We start from the raw sequence: 14687 nt of genomic DNA on the forward strand, positions 1-14687 counted from the left end.
GGAAAATAAGACGGGCACAAATTAACCGGCATGAAATTGCAACTTATTAAGATATAAATCTATATCAAGACCAATAAACGAACGAAAATGGTACATCAATTTTAGGGTGAGCGACGCCCACGTCAGTCCTCTTGACCTCTCCTTCACTAGGTATCACGGCCACGCTTCTCCAAATTGATAGCCGCACTAATACAAGCCAAATGACTGAAGGCCTGCGGTGTATTGCCCATTTGTTCGCCCGAAATAGCAACTTCTTCAGAGAACATCCCAAGGTGGTTGGAATAGGACAAGATGTTATCAAAGTGCGAAAGTGCGAGCTTCCAGATGTTTGGGATTGGCACATCGTACTTGGCGGCCTATTTATCAATAGAGTGCAAGCATTAGCAGATATGTCATTGAAGAAAGGTGGTTGCACCAGGGGTTGACATACACGGGCCATGGCCTCGACAAGCCAGAAGGTAACCATAATAAAGGCACCCTCTCCTCCACCAACTCCTGTGAAACAACATTCCATGGATCAGTAATGGTGGCCAAAATGCAGTAATTCATGGAGTCTCTGGAACCTCAGATCACGTACCATCGTTGGCTTTGAGGTGGTCGTATCGGAACACCATCTTGGCGCTGGAAAGCCCCTCTTTCTCGGGGCTTTGCAGAATTCGCTTGAGTGTGCTTATAAACCGTGGATCATTAGGTGCAACAAAAAAGACCAACGGGGCAATCAGGATAGATGCATCCAGAACCTCCCGGCTCTCGTAGCTCTGGCAAAAATGACCGCGCTCGGCGTTGTATCCTTTATCCATGATCTCATCATAGAGTTCGTCACGCACTTGAATCCACTTGAAGCGATCGGGGCAAGGAAGACTCGTTCGCTTCTCGGCTAGTCGAATACCACGGTCCAAAGCAACCCACATCATTACCTTTGAGTAGATGAAATTTTGGATCTGGCCACGGGACTCCCAAATAGACATGTCCTTTTGGTGACGCACACCAACAACATAATTCACCATGCGTCGAATGGCAGACCACTGGTCGTAAGTGATGGGGTTACCGTGCTTGTTGTACAAGTAGATGCTGTCCAAGAGCTCGCCATAGATATCCAGCTGTGTATGAAAAACAGCAGCATTCCCGATGCGAACTGGCTTGCTGCCCCGATACCCATCGAGATGCTCCAGCTCCACCTCTGGAATATCGTATTCTCCACGAATGGTGAACATGAGTGGCAGGAATGGCCGCTTACTTCCTGGTTCAATGTCCTGGGCAGCATGTGGGAAGATCCGGTCGAAGATAAAATTGACATATGCTTCTGCTTCCCGGCTATATCCCATTTTCAGGAAGACATAAAGAGTGAAAGCAGTGTCTCGTACCCAGGAATATCGGTAGTCCCAGTTACGAGAACCGCCGACATCCTCAGGGAGCGAAAATGTGGGTGCGGCGATGATGGCTCCAGTGGGCTTGTAGGTAAGTAATTTCAGAATCAGAAGACTGCGTTCAACAGTTTCGCGATAATGACCCCGGAACTCGCATTTTCGTGTCCAGTCTGTCCAGTAGTCGAAGGTCTCCTCCTCCATCCTGGCGAGGTAGGCCGCCATGGTCGCAGAGCTAGGAACCGCTTTCTCGGGACTATGCAGCACAAGATGGATGGTCTGTCCCTCTAACAGGCGAATCCAGGCCACCAGGCCTCGGCCCTTTGCCCCTGGTCGCTCTTCCAGGGTCAAATTTGCTTTGGGATACCCCAGCTTGTCCGGCTCCCGTGAATCGGCGAATAACTCAAGCTGCAGCCGCTCTGTTCCACTCTCGAAATGGATAGTCTGCAGTTGATGCCTGCACATATCATTCTCAAGCTTTGCACGAGCGGTGTGTGAGTCTCGCGCATAATTGAAAGCCGGAAACAGCTCAATCTGCAGCTCCATGGAGCCACGGCTGCACTCGAGCTTTCTGATCAAGCCAGAGTGTTGCAGGCCTGACTTGAAACGATTGGCATTGGGCTCATTGCATGAGCAATAGCCAGAAAGCAGTCGGCCCGACTGTGCCCCCTTCTTCGGTGTCACCGGGAAGTAGTCCAGCATTGTCACAACACCGTCTTCGTTGGTCCAGCGGGTTTCAAGGAGATTTGAGTACGGCAGGTAGCGCTGCTTGCTGTGGGGATCAACCACTGTCTTGTAGGGCTCCACGGACCAGTATCCGCCTTTCTTATCATCCAGAAGACGGCAGAATACCGAGGGCGAGTCGAAGACCGGCCAGCACATATAATCCAAGCTGCCTGCCTTGCTCACCAGAGCACAGGTGTGCATATCTCCAATCAAGCCATAGTCTTCAATGGCATTGTACGAGGGTTCTGCCATGCTGTGCAGTGTGGTAGTCGAAGATGGTGGTGAGTTCTATTGATATCACCGCAAAAGAAAGGTCCTTCTTTGGACTTCTTTCGCATTAAACAGGGGATCCGGTCGATGAAAAACAAAATGGTATCAGCCAGTCACCCAAAACGGTAGGATGGTATGGCAGGAATAATATGCGAGGAAGTTGGAAGGAAAAGGAAGAAATCCCGCCTTACTATACAGTCTCCCTGTCCAGCCTGGGGATGATATAAGACCCCCAGTACAGGCCGGAAGTTCTGGAAACAACGACATGATGATGAGGTTGATGATGATGATGATGATGGCCATCGCTGTCTTCCACTGAGGTCATGGCGATGTTTAAACGGTTCTCCGGGGATTATGAAAGGTCATTGGATGCAATGTCCTCAACTTGGAGAACACCAAACGGCACCACTTCATCATAGCGGAGGTTCAGTCTTGCCGAATGAGATTGGGTCACCAATCTCGGTCAAACAAACTGAGATGCGCCGCGACAAGGAGACTAGCCCGCTTTGCCAAGCACAGCGGGTCTGCAGCAAATTAAAGCCGTGAGACCTCGGACAGCCAGCGGTTTCAAGATGGGCTACGCTTGCCCCCATTCCAATCACTCGTGACTTCGAAGGAAGTCTTAAGCAAGCTCGGAAGTTGGAGTCCGCCAATCGCAGCGGAGCGTTCAGGCCCCGCGGTGGACTCGCCAGCATTGTTCCCTTGGGTGCCTGGTCCCCTTCTGGTCCCCTCTTGGACCCCGGATCGACCGGACAGTGGAGCGAAGGGACTGGGTGGAGCTTGGTGGCGTGCAACAACAAATCACAGAGCCTCGGAGCGGAGAAGGTCGGCGGAAAGGTGCTGACCTCAGCCAAGCTCGTTCAGCCAATCAAACTCCGCACCGCCTAACTCGCTGCGTTTATGCTTTACCAACCTGCAGTGCTGTGCTGTTGGCAACGGGAGCCAGGATTTCGAGCGAATCTTTCAGCAGATTCTGCTAGAATTGGTGCCAAGTATATCTTCTGGCTTTCCGCAGATTGGATATCTTTACCTTCTTCGTCATTCATGGATTGAATCTAGAGACTCTCGTCGATTTGTCAAAGAAATTCGACCTGTATGTTTTGTATACCTGGACCGTTCAACAAAGGTCGTACTCGCTCCCTGTCCAGCTTCACCCTCGGGCAGGTATGTATTCCACTCCATCACGACCTTGATATTTCCCCTCTTCTTTTTTTTATTTTTGCTTTCTAACGAGATGCGGTCCGGTCGACGGTCAGACCAGTGCGATAGGCCGATCGAGTGGGGAGGGAAAGGTACCCAGGAAACGCCCTGGTATTGGAATTTCCACTTGATTCTGCCGCTCATACCACCGAGGGAACGGCCTTGGCCAGAACTTGCCGCTGCTCGCCCGTCCGCCCATCACCGCCCATCACCGCCCGTTCTGCTTCGACCTTCGGACTTTCTGCCTTCTCGTCCTTGGCTGACTTGCTCCCCCTCGCGTGACCGCTTTTCCATTCCTTTTCTTTTACTTTCCTTTACTTGACTTTCCTTGAGGCTTTCACGACCCCCTTTCTTAAGATCCTCGTGGGGATCTTCTTACTTCCCGTCAACGGCTTGACTCGACACAGACATTACCCCCGACCGATCCCTCCGTCCCGCCCTCGCAAACAAAAGGGTGCACTGTCGAAGACGCTTCTCAGTCGCACCCTCATGGGGCAAACACTTCCTTTCCCCCCCTTCGTCCCTTCTCTCTGACTTGCGCCAAACCCTCCAAGTTCCAGAATGGGATTGTCTGCCGCCGGAAACCACCACCGGCGACGGAGCTCGGTGCTGACAGGGACGGTTCGTGGACCCCAGCCGGGCCCCTCGGAACGGAGAGATGACAGCCTGCGCCCACCTGGAGATGGACATCATACCAAATGGGATGAACAAGAGCCTTTGACGGCGGAGGATACAGATGTGTCGGAACTATCCTCCTCGGCCCTGGATACTCGAGAGTTGGACGCGATCAGTTCGGACGAGGACCAATATGACGAAGAGACCGGTCTCACAGCACATCAGAAACGCCAGCGGCGGCGACGGCGTCGTCAACGTCGAAAGCTGGATGCTCGCATCGCAGATGTCAAATCTTCCCGATATGGATTCCTCAATCTAGGTCTTGCAGATCGCAACGTCGCTCGCAAGTTACTTATCAATGCTGGATTGATCTTGCTGTGGTATTTCTTTTCGTTGTCTATTTCTATCGTGAGTGATCACCCCCCTTTGATCTGGTCGACAAATGGAGATATGAGGAGTCGGCTAATCATGCTGCTTATTGCTGCAGTACAACAAATGGATGTTTTCTGAAAACGACGTCGTCTTTCCCTTTCCCCTGTTTACCACCAGCTTGCACATGGCGGTCCAGTTCTCCTTTGCCACTCTTTTACTCTGGATATTCCCCTCTCTACGCCCACGACATCCGCCGCCATCCGCGGCCGATTCGCCTGTCATGGATGACTCGAAAGAAACTGAGCCGGTCCTCACCAAACTCTTTTACCTCACACGCCTTGTTCCCTGCGGTGTCGCAACCTCCTTGGATATTGGCCTGGGCAACATGTCCCTCAAATTTATTTCTCTCACCTTTCTGACTATGTGCAAATCCTCTGCACTTGCCTTCGTTCTTCTCTTCGCTTTTCTTTTCCGTCTCGAATCGCCCTCGTTCAAGTTGATCGTAATCATCGCCACAATGACGATTGGTGTGGTGATGATGGTCGCGGGTGAAACCGCATTCAATGCGCTTGGCTTTGCGCTTGTCATTGCCTCCGCTTTCTTTTCGGGTTTCCGATGGGGTCTAACCCAGATTCTCTTGCTCCGCCATCCAGCTACATCGAACCCTTTCTCTACACTTTTTTCCTCACGCCCGTCATGTTCGTTTCCCTTATTGCCATCGCTCTCGCTGTTGAAGGCCCCAACGAAATCCACCAGGGATTTTTGAATCTCGCCGAAAAACAAGGGACTCTCTTCGGATCAGCGCTGCTAATCTTCCCGGGTATCCTCGCGTTCTGTATGATTTCGTCCGAGTTCGCCCTTCTCAAGCGCTCGTCCGTCGTCACGTTGAGTATTTGTGGCATATTCAAAGAAGTTGTCACTATTAGTGCTGCTGGTGTTGTCTTCCACGACACTCTCACTCCAGTCAATATCACCGGCCTTGTCGTCACTATTGGCAGCATCGGTGCTTACAATTACATGAAGATCTCACGGATGCGCAATGAGGCTGATGGAAATTCCTGGGACCGTGATGTTACCCCGGAATCTGACACTGAGGGCGAGCCCAGTGGTGACGATTCCGGAGATTACCACCCTGTTGCGAATCCACACACCACGGAACGTTTCGACGACGATCTACAAGCATCATCTGCAGGCGACCAACGTCGTTCTTTCCGTGTCCGAGCCAGTGGCGCGATGCACAATCTCTCCATCTCCACTACTATCCCCGAGGACGATGGCGCGGATACACCCATCAAATCGGCGCCTCCCACCATCACAACAATGGCTGAGGCGGGGTTTTCTCACCTCCAGCCCGACCGGGAGGATTCGCCAGATGTCCATTCCACTTCATCCATCTCCCCGGTCCGCCATCACACTCCTGCCCTCCATTAGACTTCCTTTCATCCTTGATTATTGCCTCTCCTATCCGATCTATATATAAGCCATCTCGTAATGGTGTCTTTTTGTGATGACTTCATTTGTGCCGGGTAATTCCGATATTTTTGGGGGACTATTAACATGGTCTGCGACCACCGCAAAGAATACAGTACCCCGGCGCATCTGGTGTTGGGTCTCACTGGTTATTGATGTAAACATTGACTTGGTTTCTCATGAAACAATGAGTATTGTGGTTGATCTGAGAAGACGTCTTGAGGGTTTTATGCATGGAGGCTGTTGGATTCATACGCAGAGCCGGCGATTTGACTGATACCACCAATTCATTTTTTTTTCTCGGCGCTCATATCATATGGCGCTTATTTTCTGATATTACCTCAATATCATAAATTACACTAGCTATCATCAATTTCTCAGACGTCAGTCTCGTACATTCATCTATGCGTAGGTATGGAGATCGCCGCCACTAAGCCTGATATTGGTACCAAAAAACGAAGTTCACTCAACTGTTTGGTATACTAAATTTCCCGACAAGGTCTTTGATTGGACTTCGAGATTAAAACATCGTCACGGAACGCTATCTTGGGTTTGTGGCACTTGATTGTGTCTGGATAATCAACCGTTTTCCTGGCTCGAAATTCTCCGAGAGCCTGATCTTATATCCCCTTTGATTCGAGACAACAATTTTCTCATTGCTATCCCGCCATTCACAGTTGAAATGTGTATGACCGTACGCCCAACCCACAACTGCAGGGTTCGTCCAACATTCCTCCTTGCTCAGGTCCGTAGCAAAGCCCGAAGACACATCATTTTCAGGCTCCATCTCTGCTTTACCGGCAAATCTGGGATTTTGGCACCGGGAATCAATGCTTGGGCAATGATGGGTAAAGATCACAATCCGCCTCTCCGGCTCGTCCCTGGCAATCGCGGTAACTTGGGTATTGAGCCACTGTAGATCTGACTTATGGGCGTCATTGTGAGCTTCTGTTGTCCATCGTGCAATGTCTTTAAAGTCCACCAAGATACTTTCGACGACGAAGTCTTGATGTGGGAGGATGTGCGAGAAAAGAGTGCATCCCAATACAGTCACGGTATTAGATACATCGTGTCTGGTTTGATCCAAGAATACGAATCTCTTTGTCTTCAATTTCAAATTCTTGTTTCGTTCGAAAATACGCATCTTCTGTTTGGCCTGTTTGAACGACATATGCCATGGTTCGTGGTTTCCTAGGAGAAAAAACACGGTCGAATAGACTTCGAGTTTCTGGTCTAAGAACTCGAACAGTCGCGGATCAGCGACATGTCCAACATCTCCAAGGAGAGCGAGATTTGATGCACTGGCATCGAAGTCGAAATCATATGAATCTTGAGTTTCCAAGTGTAGGTCCGAGAGAATCTGGAATGATACAGATCCCATGTTGATGAGATTTTTGGTCTCTAAGCCGAACAAAAATAAGTGCACTGGCTGGGTCAGAAGTTCCAAGGGGACTGAAAAATGGGACGAATATTGAAATGGGCCACAGCCAGATGCAAGATCACTCTACATCAACAATCTATAGAGCAGGCGCCTCTTTATTGCGTCAAGAGACTCGTCTTCCTGGGCAATCGAATTGGCTTGAAAAGTGATTGAATTATTGAGGAACAGAATGTATATCTGTTATGACAGAATAGGCAACTGCATCGGCAGAAAGAGACTACTGTTGGAGGTCAGACCAGAACTATGCGGCTCTTGTGTCCGGCGACTTGTTTCTTCGTGCTAAGTGGGTTCATTCAAGAAACATACATTACTCACTCTGTGGATCAAAGGGACAACTCAGCCCTTGTGAGATCCATTTAGGCGGTTGGTATTGACAGAAACTAAGGTCGAGGTATGGAGCGGAGTTGCAAGCGATCAAAGTCATCGTCAATCGGCTAACGTCCATTTCAAGGAAATCGGCATATCGGGCGCGCCCGAGTGGACCGGGCCAATAGGGCACCCCTGGCCCCCAAAGCCCAGCCAACAGCTAACACCCTACACTCATGCGTTGGTGCACGAACTAATGTTAGTTCCCCCTTAGACACTCCTAAGCGAGAAGCAATGCATAGCATATGACGCACGTATGCATGCTCTGATCGGCTGGACAGTCTTCTCAGAGGCTCCATCTTTAACGAACATTGATCATGTTGCACCAAAGTAGGATCATCCTTCCTGCTCAAGGTGGAATTACGTCTCTCAAATCCCTGTAATTAACTGATAGAGATCAGCTGATGCTAAAATGAATTATTGAAACATTTTCTATTCTTAAGCTTCTTGCATGCCTTTCTCAATGCCTTAAGCCGCTCCTATGACCACGAATCCCACAAGTTCTGTGCTACATTGTTGTTAATCCTTGTTCTTCTTCTTCTTCATCATGTCCATAAGACTCTTCTGAGCCTTCGCATTTCCCTTTGCCTCTTTCTTCTTGTCAGCCTCGAGCTTACGCTCGTACTGTTCCTGCTGCTTCTCGCGCATCGCGCGACCCTCCTCCGATAGTTTAGCCTCAAGTTCACGGAACTCCTCTCCATCGGGATCCATTCCAATAAGCGACTCCAACAACTTGATCTCACGAGCCCACACACCGTGATCAGGAACGGTGGCAGGGGAGGCTTTTGCAGGACGTTTTGAGCCCTTCTTCGGCTTTTTCTTCTCAGACTCGCTGGCGCACGAGTCCCCATCATCATCATTATCCACTGCCGAGGATCCCGATTGACCAGGGACGCGATCAATTGGCGTCTCTAGAACCATGGGCAAGCCCTCAAAGCGTGGTTCGTTCATGACGTTGTGAAAGGCACGTAGGCCAAGGAACCCGGTACCGATGTTGGCATGTAAGTCGCGTTTACTACCTCGTGGAGCCTTTGAATCGTTCAGATGCAGGGCACGTAGGAATTCCAGGCCAATTAATTCGTCAAACTCGGTAAGAAAAGCCTTGAAGCCTTCTGGTGAGACCAAGTCATACCCTGCTGCGAAGCTGTGGCAGGTATCAATGCAAATACCAATTCGAGAGTGATGCTCTTTGGGGATTAGTGCTAATAGGTCACGAAATTCGGAGAGTGAGCCACCAATTGTATTTCCGTGGCCACACATTGTTTCCAGAACAGGAATAACCGTCGAGGTTTCCGAGATTGCCTTGGTTAGAGAATCTGCGAGACGGGAGAGTGCCTCTGGGAGTGGGGTTTGATTGGTACTTCCAGGGCTGGAATAATTTAGTACGAGGCGGAATAAAGAAACCGATAGAATTAGACGTCTTACTGAAAGTTATACAGTCGGATTCCAAGAGCTTCACAGCGGCGCAAGTCGTCTAGGAAAGCATCGTATGCTTGTTTGGCCTTGGCCTTGTCATTTTGCGCCAAATTGACGAGGTATGAGCCATGGGGCAAGACGTGCCTGTGAAATATTAGAATCAAGCTATACTTAATTTCATTCCGAAAGCATACTTGGCTGCATCATAGTTATGCTCGACACTCATTTTGCGGAACTGGTCTCGGTGCTCATCCTGAAGAGGAGGGTTCTCCCATTTCCGCTGTGATTTCAGGAACAAGGCAAATGCATTGCCTCTGATAGTTCATATTAGAGCATATTCTTGGTTCAATAAGCACCAAAAAGATATATAGAGACTCACCCAATGTGTGTGCTGTTGGTAATCGAGTTGAAAACGCCTGACGCAAAAAGATACTTATCAGCTTTCCGAACTAACGGACTGACCGTCAGAGACACATTATAGAAACACACCCTTTGCAGCACTAACATGCGCCCCAACGAACATACGAAGACCCTGTGTTCTTGGTGCTAACGGCATTGCTTCGGCGTCTTTTTCTTCCTTCGACTTCTTCCCTCTCTTGGAGGTCTTGGGTTTCTGGGTAGTTGGGGCAGCTTTGATTTCGGCCTTGACCTCAATGCTGCGTCCTTCTTTATTCCCTGTTTCAATTTTGGAGTCCGTTTCTTTGCTGTCAACAGGTACTTGCTTAACAGAAAAAGCGACCTGCGTCTTCTTCGTTCGGGTTCCTTTTGAAGACGTGGACTTCGCAAGAGTCTCCGATTCAGGTGCGTTGTCTGATAAATCGCCCTCTTCACCTGATTCTTCAGCAGAAGATGCTTCTTTGAGGTTCACAGTAGATCTCTGTCGTTTAGATCGCCTCGGTGGGGAGTTATCTGGTGTCCCATTGCTGAGATTCCTCTTGTGGCCTCCTTTCGTCAACGGCATTGAGAGTTTAAATGAAATCGAATAATTTTGCTGTTGTTTGGATGTATTGTGCTGCAGCAAAGTCTGACACAACAGTCAGTATGAAAGTTATGCGCAATATATCCCGCAAAATGATTCGTGGAGGCAGTCTAAAGCGATTTCACAACGTCCGGGAGGTCCAGAAATTTGAGGGGGTCTTGAATCTGATTGGACGATGTAGCAGGGGAGCTCAGAGTAACCGACAAAACAGACCACAGAAGATCCAGAGCCGCGAGATGAGGAAAAAGTAATCCCAAGAGGAGACCTGGGTAAGAGTAGTTTGAGCCCTCTCTTACTGAAATCAATCTTCCCCTTCATCCGTTTAGATTTTGGATTGAGGTGCCTGCTGAACATTGAACAAATGAGGTCACGTGCTGATCACCGGGGTAACGGTCATGTGATGTTTATCGATAACCCAATCGGCCGTTTTGCAGCAACATTTAGTGCGGTGCCCAAGTGCCCCCTCGCTGCCGTCAACTAACATCCAGCACGACACAAAAGACTCGCAAAGGGGAGATCCGGCACCCGATCTCGGCAATATGGCGGCCTCCGAGGACCTGATTGACTTCGACATTATCGAGGCCCAGAAGGAAAACGTTCAGTCACTTCCTGGTGGTAGATCGGCCAGAGAGCTTGCCCGGATTTTCTCAGCGGGCAGCAACAGCGACAAACTTGCATCTCCTTCGCCAAACGACACAAGGACTATCAACGGTGCCATTCGCCAGGACTTTGAAAGGGAGCTGGAGTCAATAGGAGAATCGGACGATCCGCTCGATGTTTATGACCGCTATGTCAAATGGACCCTTAACGCGTACCCGTCTGCCCAGGCCACCGCTGAATCCGGCCTGCTGCCGCTACTCGAACGCGCCACCAAGTCTTTTCTCTCGTCGTCACATTACCGGAATGATCCCCGCTACCTCCGGCTATGGCTACACTACATCCGACTGTTCTCGGATGCCCCGCGCGAGACATTTGCGTTCCTTGCCCGGCATCATATCGGCGAAGGCTTGGCATTATTCTACGAGGAATTTGCCGCATGGTTAGAGGGAGCTGGACGCTGGACACAAGCAGATGAAGTCTATAGACTCGGAATAGATCGCGAGGCTCGACCAGCTGAGCGCTTGCTCCGGAAATACAGCGAGTTCCAGCAACGATACGAAGCACGACCACAAGATGCCGGGCCTTCCTCGCCCGCCTTGCCGGCTGTACGTCCCGCCTTGGCCGCAAAGATGGATCCTTTCGCCCTATCTGAGGCTGCTGCAGACCCGCAGACCTCACGGCCTTCCCCACAGATAGGTGGTACGACAAAGACGAAATCCGGGAAACAAAAGATGACTATTTTCTCAGATTCCGATGCCGCCGCATCGAGTCAACCGCCAAGCAGCGGGGGAACAAAGGGGTGGGAAAGTATTGGATCAATGCGGGAACGCAGAAAGGAAAATGAGGTGGAGGCGAAACCATGGGTTGGAGAGACATTGAAGGCGGGAAAGAAGCCAGTACCAACACAGAAAATGGCAATTTTCAGGGATGAGGTGAGTCTGCAATCTTCATTTTGCTCCTTTTGTTCCCTCGCAGCCTTCCATATATTTACGATCACAGGACTAATTGCTGGCTTGAACCTATGTGTTTCCCATTGTGTGTATACAGTCCAATCCAAATCCACCTCAAGAACAAAGTGCCTCCAAGTACGTTCCAGAACACCATGTAAGGGAAGCGGTAAACCCACGGACAGGGCGTCGAGAACGAGTTTTTGTCGACCTTGAATCAGTATATCCAGACTATAAGAACCCCGCCCACGAGATGAGTTTCGAGGAATTGAGGGCTATCAAGCGCGGGTGGATGAATAGGAGCTGGCGTTCCCAGAAGGAACCCTTGCAACAGATCTCAGGGAACGTGAAGGGTTTTGAGGGTCATTCATCGATGCAGAAGACTACAAGTGCAGCCGGGGAGCCACCCGAGCAATTGAGTCAGAATTCAATAATCGATGGAGAAACATCTCAAGCACAGGACCAGGAGGGGCCTCATGCGGGCAAGACCGGGAAGGCAAGAAAATTCAAGGTCCAGGGAGAAACTCAAACCAGTAAGGAGCTATTATATCTAGACTGAAAGATGAACGGACTAACAGCCCTGGCAGTTAAAATGAAATTTGATTCCCCGACCAACTCGTCGAAAGTCCGGCGAAAGAGCACAAGAGAACCGACAATGACTATGCATACTCGCGCTGCAACGGATGAGATCTACAGCATATTCAATCAGCCATTGAAGGCAGAGACTGAGGATGCGACAGATAGCTTGTGCGGCAGTGATTACGAGGATGATGCTTCTGTTAGTACTGGAGATAGTACAGGCACCGGCCATATCTCGGCAGTCTCAAGCGACTTCGGCGACGATGAAACTCATACTTTCCACGGGTCTTACGATGATACAGAGTACGGTAACGACGATGTCACGCACGCTGAAAGCGTTGCTGGGGACGACTGGACCGAATTCAGTGTCAGCAAAGACGTCCCTGGGGGCGGAAGTACCGATATGACATCTCGCTCGGTTATTAGCGAACGGGAGGATATCTCTCCGTATGGAACCCCCGAGAAGGAGCGGTTTGTACCTCAAATGCCGGAGGACTACAACCCACCTTGCGGGACGTATCGTGATCCGGCAATCATGGCACAGAATCGGCTTCCCTTCATGACCCCAATTGTGGAACGGACCGAGTCCTCAATATCCATGACAGCTGCCAGGAATATGCATAATTCGAAGACGCCATCAAAGCCTCGCACCCCAGGTATGCCTCAGATGGGCGATCTTCTACTCTCTAGTCCAGTTGCAGCAACAACACCCTATCACGGAGACCACACTGTCAATTCGACCGCCGACGTGCCATTCAGCCCAACAGCGTTCAAAGCCCTTGCTCCAAAACCACGCCGACGGGAAGTTGTTATCAGAGACTTGCAATGCAATCCAACTGATAAGGGCATTCGCAATACGATTTTGAACTCTTTGGAGCCACCACTTGCATCATATTCGGGCTATCATGGTCATGTCCAAGATAGCAACTATGCTACTATGATCCAAAAATTCGTGAAAGCCCACAGCCGAAAGTTGAAAAGCGCTGATGATGAAAGTTTTGACACTCCAATTCTGGAATTTCCCGGAGCTGAACGCAGCTATATCATTCGACGTGAACTTGGTGCTGGCGCATATGCTCCCGTTTACCTCGCAGAGAGTGTCGATAGTCTAGAGTCGTACGATTCTGATTCAGACGGCGAAAATAGGAGTCCACATAACCGAGACTCCCTGTCTAGGCATCCAAGCCCTTATGACACTCCTCGGGATCCGTTTGAAGCAGTCAAGGTCGAGAACGGACCGTCCAGCGCCTGGGAATTCTACATGATTCGCACTGCACACGAACGTCTCCGGCAATCGACTAGCCAGGCCCGCGCCACAGAGAGCATCGTCCGTGCCCATGAACTACACGTCCACCAACGCGAGAGTTTCCTAGTGGAAGACTATCGAGGCCAAGGCACGCTCCTCGATCTTGTCAACTTGCTCCGCAACGAACCCATCAGCTCGACCCACAACAGCGACGGCGGGCTCGAAGAATCTCTTGCAATGTTCTTTTCCATCGAGCTCTTCCGCACCGTCGAGGCCCTACACGCCAGCGGTATCCTGCATGGCGACATCAAAGCCGACAACTGCCTTGTTCGCCTTGGTGATCCCTCGACAACCGACTCCCCGCCCACCAGCACTTTTTCCCTCCTAGAGCTTGGCGATGGGCCCGCGCATGAAGCCCCCGAGTCACCCTCCTACGCGCCATCTGGCGCCTACGGCTGGCGCACTAAAGGCCTCGCACTTATCGATTTCGGCCGCGCCATCGACATGACCGCTTTCGCGCCAGGCGTGCAGTTCATCGCAGACTGGGAAACCGGTACCCACGAGTGTCCCGAGATCCGCGAGATGCGCCCCTGGACCCACCAAATCGACCTGTACGGCATCGCCGGTGTGATTCACGTCCTGCTGTTCGGCAAATACATCGAGTCGGCGGCGGTCCGGACGAGCTCCGATGGTGCCGGCGCCGGCCCTACCTATCGCATCCGCGAGTCACTGAAACGCTACTGGGACCGCGAGCTATGGGCAGATGTCTTTGACTTGCTACTTAATCCGGGCGCGCAGCGGTGGGTCGCGCTGGAAGCAGAGGGAGATGCAGAGAACGTAGTTCCTGGGGCGCCAGTGCTCCCTGTGTTGCGGGGGATGCGCCAAGTGCGGCAGAGTATGGAGGACTGGCTGGTTGTGAACGCGGAGAAGAAAGGGCTGGCGCTACAGTTGAAAAAGATTGAGGCGCTGCTGGCGGAACGGAAGAAGAGGCTGGAGCGGGCTTGATTAATTGATTGAGTCTGAGCTTGTCTTCTTATTTGGCTTTTACCCTTTTTGTCTTTTTGGTGTCCTTTCCTGTCTTGTGTCTTGCATGATT

The 14687-nt window shown here is 50.7% G+C and overlaps 5 protein-coding genes across 5 annotated transcripts; 2 read left to right on the forward strand and 3 right to left on the reverse strand.

Moving 5' to 3' along the window:
- Positions 1-146: 146 nt before the first annotated feature.
- Positions 147-2342, reverse strand: N7462_011621 (glycoside hydrolase family 15 protein; the record flags this gene model as incomplete). Its single annotated transcript, XM_057083335.1, has 3 exons — positions 147-356; positions 431-495; positions 578-2342. 3 exons carry the CDS (start codon positions 2340-2342, stop codon positions 147-149), a joined length of 2040 nt encoding a protein of 679 aa, XP_056927748.1.
- Positions 2343-4121: 1779 nt separating this feature from the next.
- On the forward strand, positions 4122-5978 carry N7462_011622 (putative nucleotide-sugar transporter; the record flags this gene model as incomplete). Its single annotated transcript, XM_057083336.1, has 3 exons — positions 4122-4583; positions 4663-5155; positions 5179-5978. 3 exons carry the CDS (start codon positions 4122-4124, stop codon positions 5976-5978), a joined length of 1755 nt encoding a protein of 584 aa, XP_056927749.1.
- Positions 5979-6558: 580 nt separating this feature from the next.
- N7462_011623 (uncharacterized protein) lies at positions 6559-7398 on the reverse strand (the record flags this gene model as incomplete). The annotated part of the gene is made up of 1 exon (XM_057083337.1): positions 6559-7398. The coding sequence occupies one exon, from the start codon at positions 7396-7398 to the stop codon at positions 6559-6561; it is 840 nt and encodes a 279-aa protein (XP_056927750.1).
- Positions 7399-8343: 945 nt separating this feature from the next.
- Positions 8344-10201, reverse strand: N7462_011624 (DNA-(apurinic or apyrimidinic site) lyase APN1; the record flags this gene model as incomplete). Its single annotated transcript, XM_057083338.1, has 5 exons — positions 8344-9193; positions 9250-9384; positions 9435-9554; positions 9620-9656; positions 9730-10201. The coding sequence occupies 5 exons, from the start codon at positions 10199-10201 to the stop codon at positions 8344-8346; spliced, it is 1614 nt and encodes a 537-aa protein (XP_056927751.1).
- Positions 10202-10758: 557 nt separating this feature from the next.
- On the forward strand, positions 10759-14596 carry N7462_011625 (putative checkpoint protein kinase (SldA); the record flags this gene model as incomplete). The annotated part of the gene is made up of 3 exons (XM_057083339.1): positions 10759-11751; positions 11867-12299; positions 12354-14596. 3 exons carry the CDS (start codon positions 10759-10761, stop codon positions 14594-14596), a joined length of 3669 nt encoding a protein of 1222 aa, XP_056927752.1.
- Positions 14597-14687: the final 91 nt, after the last annotated feature.

This window comes from Penicillium macrosclerotiorum, assembly GCF_028827735.1.
Source record: "Penicillium macrosclerotiorum strain IBT 26536 chromosome Unknown utg000014l_segment0_segment0, whole genome shotgun sequence".
Taxonomy (NCBI): domain Eukaryota; kingdom Fungi; phylum Ascomycota; class Eurotiomycetes; order Eurotiales; family Aspergillaceae; genus Penicillium; species Penicillium macrosclerotiorum.